At 40.6% G+C, this 4,890-nt stretch overlaps 1 protein-coding gene across 1 annotated transcript in view; it reads right to left on the bottom strand.

The window, feature by feature from the left end:
* Window positions 1-1,025: 1,025 nt before the first annotated feature.
* Window positions 1,026-4,890, bottom strand: part of ANKMY1 (ankyrin repeat and MYND domain containing 1) — a gene marked incomplete at both ends in the record, with an annotated part of 8,763 nt that continues 4,898 nt past the window's right edge. The window contains 3 exons of the mRNA XM_010291437.1: window positions 1,026-1,191; window positions 2,764-2,877; window positions 3,738-3,869. Coding sequence (XP_010289739.1) covers window positions 1,026-1,191; window positions 2,764-2,877; window positions 3,738-3,869 — 412 coding nt within the window. The remainder of the gene's footprint in view (window positions 1,192-2,763; window positions 2,878-3,737; window positions 3,870-4,890) is intronic.

A 4,890-nucleotide genomic window follows, 5' to 3' on the forward strand; every position in this document is an offset into this window, starting at 1 on the left:
GCTAAGCCTGGATAGACTAGAGAGGAAAATTAGAAAGAAGAAAAATGGCAAGGTGACAGTAGTTTTAGTGAGAAAAAAAACAGAGCATAGTATTTTTGACTAAGAACAGTCAATACTTGAGTGCAGTATCTCTGTCCTACCTCACTTTCTCCACATGATGGCTCCCTCCTTTCTTCTTTGAAACACGTGCATGACCGGCTGAATCCACTACACCAACAAAAGGCGGGGGGGGGGGAATTGGTATTCTGACTTGAGAACGAGAATACTAGTCACAAGATCCACCTTCATTAAAAGTCTGCTTTGCTCTGTCTACTGTACAAAATTCGAAGATACATAATAAAATAAATTTTCCATCAACAAGCTTCAGAAGCCAAGAAAAAAAGGGGCCAGGTTGCTACTTCACAGCCAAGAGGAAGAAACCATACAGATAATTACTGCTTGTAACAAGCCACAGAGTCCCGGGTTATATTGAACTACAAAGATAACAATCCTATATTGAGAGTTCACTTCCCAAGTGTGATACATCTTCTGCCCCAAAGACTGGTATTTGGAGACCTAGATTCTAAGCTGATTTCACCACCCATTTAAAGCAATACATCTTAATTTATATATTCATTGTTGCTACTCTGATAGCAGAAGATCATTGGCACAATGAGAGTCTTTATGAAAGGACCTGAGAGTAAGTTGCCATCAGGAATGTTCCCTGTACTAAATGCAAAGCAATTCCAAGGTTCTCCCATAAAAGAGGAGCAAGCTCCCTCAATCACTCCTTAACAGAATAGATCTTGTGAAGGGATTTACCAGGAAGCAGCTGACAGGCACTCATATTCATATTTTCTTCACAATGCCTTGTTCATTCTTTTTAATGTTTGTAGAACCCCTACATCTCCTTACCAAATATGTAGGAGCAGTTTTTATTAGAAGTTACCTTTTTAGACAGGAACAATGGAATTATAACAATAAATTCCCCTTCACACCAGGTGATGCTACCCTTAATCTTGAACTACTCTTAGGCTTGAACTAACATTTCTTGGATCTTCTCAGCTTTCCCTGATCCCACTCTTTCTCTTTCAGGATGACATGTTCACGGAGCTTCATTGTAACATGTTCCAGGAGTGATCGGCGTGTTGGAAAAACTTTCCATTCAGATGCTGACAGTATGTGGTATGGTGTGTGAGCAATTCTCCTATCCTGCAACATAACCATGAGTTAATCCACTAATATATGGGAACACTAACACACAAGTGTTCAGAGTTAAAGCCAGCCCATTCCAAAAGCACAGCATCGTCCCTGCTGGACCCTGGCTTGGAGCTCAGTCTGTGATACAGAGCATAGGACATGTCCAGGTTAGACATTCTAGTTCTTTCAATTATCAATTTGGTGAGTGCTCAACAAGTTAAGTAAAACAATTTTCAAATGTTTCTCCAAGGAGTAATCATAGAATAGTTTGCGTTGGAAGGGACCTTCAAAGGTCATCTAGTCCAAGTCCCCTGCAGTGAGCAGGGACATCTTCAACTAGAGCAGGGTGCTCAGAGCCCCATCCAACCTGACCTGGAATGTTTCCAGGGATGGGGCGTCTACCACCTCTCTGGGCAACCTGTGCCAGGGTTTCACCACCCTTATTGTCAAAAATTTCTTCTATATGTATCTGGTTTGAATCTACCTTCTTGTAGTTTAAAACCATTACCCCTTGTCCTATCGCAACAGGCCCTGCTAAAAAGTTTGTCCCCACCTTTCTTAAAGGCCCCCTTTTAAGCACTGGAAGGCTGCAATAAGGTCTCCCCGGAGCCTTCTCTTCTCCAGGCTGAACAACCCCAACTCTCTCAACCTGTCCTCACAGCAGAGCTGTTCCAGCCCTCTGATCATTTTTTATGACCCTCTGGCCCTGCTCCAACAGGTCCATGTCTCTTCTGTGCTGAGGGCTCCAGAGCTGGACGCAGCACTGCAGGGGGGTCTCCCCAGAGCGGGGCAGAGGGGCAGAATCCCCTCCCTCGCCCTGCTGGCCATGCTGCTTTGGGGGCAGCCCAGGACACGGTTGGCTTCTGGGCTGTGAGAGCACATTGCAGGCTCATGTCCGGGTTTTCGCCCACCAGGACCCCCAAGTCCTTCTCCATGGAGCTGCTCTCTATCCCTTCATCCCCCGACCCAGATGCGGACCCTGCACTTGGAAGCTGCCCTCATCTGGAAGTACCAAAAGTTTTCCTTTTATAAATGATTAATAAATTATTAAGGACAACTTTAGTAAATCAATTTCTTTCTTTATTAAATATGTAGTTATTTTATATATAACATATAATACCTAATATATATTTTAATGTGTGTGTTTGGTTTTGTTTACTAAATCTATTATTTTAAAGTTTGATCAATAATGTCCTATGATATCTTACAATACATCTAAAATTACCCATAATAACTTTTCCTGATTTGATTGTAGCCTCACAGAAACACATATTACTTTCGGTTTTAATGCCTGGGTTTAATATTACAATTAACTCTTTCCAATCTGATTATTAATGGAATCTTACTATAATATGTGACAGCAAGGATTGCCTTCACAGGCAAAACTATTAAAGGTATTCAGATTTTAAGTGATTAACATTTCATTTAGTGCTGAACTGAGTCTCACAACAAATGAAGGGAAAAAGCAAATCTCCATGAAAGTTTCTGAAGAAGGCCGTAGCCAATTCATAAGGACACACCAGGCCACGTATTTGAATGGATGCAAGTGAACAGTACTTTAAGATATGGGAACTGAGGTCATACCTGATAATATTTATAATAGGCATAGTCAACAGCTGTTCCCACAGCTTTTCTCTGTCCTTCCCTCAGAGGAACTGGTGCAAGGATATCTGCGCCAGCTTCAAGCAGCTTATCAACCTGAAGAAAGCAAATCATTACACATCCAAGCAAAAAGAAAACCTTCCCAAAAAATTGCACTCACACCACATCTAAAGAGACAGGATGGAACATCAGAGCTTAACCTGATGCTATTTGTGAGACTATTTTGTACACCAAACTATGCTTTTCTTCCGCCCTTTTAGAGCTGATGATGAATTGTCAAATCTAAATGTGTTTTGCAAGTAAAATCTTCTTGCAGGCATTTGCTATTTCTTTCTGAATATCTCACAAACCTGCAGCAACAAATGAAGCAGGGACAACTAGTGAGGGAGGGGGGAGAACAGAACCCATCTGGGGAAATTGCCTGTGCTTCCAGACCCCAAAGCTGCAGCCTTCCTCACCTCCACACTGAATGAGATCAGCTCTGTGCTCCCTGGGATGAGGAGAAAAATTCCAATTTTCACAAGGCCAAACACTGCCATTGACCTCATCATAGATGAGAAAGTGTGCTCCTCACAAGTGGTATTGACCACTTTACAATAACAACCAAACACAATGCATGTCTCTTCATATGAATGCTGGTTGTTTTCATAAACAAGCTAACAGTCAGTTTTGACAGGGTTGTGGGCACTACAACCATCCCATTTGACTTTAATGTAGTTTTTCCTCTTCTACACAAGGAGGTTATCATCCTCTTTACTCAAACATGAAAATGAATTTCCATGCAAAACCCCTGTTTCTCAGGACAGAAACAAACAGCATTAGGAATAGACACAAATTAATTGTTCTGGGGGAAAAAAAAATCAGCTTACCCATTGAAGAGAAAGGGGACTCAATGCACCTGACAAAAATCACTGTTTTTCTGAAATTTACAAACAAACACCCAGATGTTATCTCACCAAAGCAATCCACTGTGTTGTCATTCTCTGCTGTTCATATGCCGTACTGACAGCTGCACAGAGGGCACTTCTTACTGCTCCACTTAATGGCAGATTTGGGTCAGCCCCATGTTTGAGGAGTTCAACTACTGCCTGCAAATGTGGATATGCAAATGTGACCAGTTAGTGACTGAAGAAGACATTATTGACAGTTCTATAGCAGGAAAGTGAGACCCTAGCCAGATCAGTCAAGATCCTAAAGCTTTACAGTATTTACCACAGCACACTTGGAGTATCTGCTAGTATTTGTCATAGCTTCAGTAGCACACAAAAATTTAGTCCACCAGACAGCAGTTTTCACTTCTTTTAGTGTGAATCACAATGTCATCATGGAATACTTTATCAAACAACAGTATCAAAGACATGAGAGGGTAGCTTTAAAAATCACCTGAATATACACCTAAAGTGTATTTTTTTTTAAATGCTTCACCACAAAGGTAAGGATTAATTAGGTTGATCACTTACACCCTATTAGGTCATTATTTCATCAGACATTAGCCTCTGAGAAGGTGGGAGAAGCAGTCAAAGTTGTTGGATATAGGACTTTCTATTTCATTCAAAATCATGAAATTTAAATTTTTGTGTTCCAGGAAAACACTTTTGCCCAGAAAAATACCAAAACTGTTTTAAAAATGATGAAGACAGTGTAAGGAAAAAGGTTCAGGTTTAAACACGTAATACAGAATCTATTTTCTGTTGTATGCAGTTGCAGTCACCTCTATCATAACCCCTTCCATAGTCCACAGTTTAGCTCCATATTATATTGCATCCAGTTTTATTTTTATAGATATTTGATACCCTTCCAGTGAAAGGAATGTAGTTAAAAAATAACAACACACAACAGGTATTTTCTATTATGTTCTACTATTTATCCTATGTTAAGTATAAATTTTGTAGTGACAGAACAAAAGGTAGAATGTCGATTTCATCAAAAATACTGAAACAGGTTTCCCCCTAGCTTTGTTCATGGTTGTGTTTCCAAGAGAATGCTTCTCTCAATTATTTGTGTGCTTTTGTACCAGAGAAAAGTAAACAGGAAAGCAGAAATCACACTCCAAACCTGCCCCTTTCAGCTTATCTGAACCCCTAGGCTACCGACAGTCACGCTTGTCCA

Source organism: Phaethon lepturus, unplaced genomic scaffold (assembly GCF_000687285.1).
Source record: "Phaethon lepturus isolate BGI_N335 unplaced genomic scaffold, ASM68728v1 scaffold29907, whole genome shotgun sequence".
NCBI lineage: Eukaryota > Metazoa > Chordata > Aves > Phaethontiformes > Phaethontidae > Phaethon > Phaethon lepturus.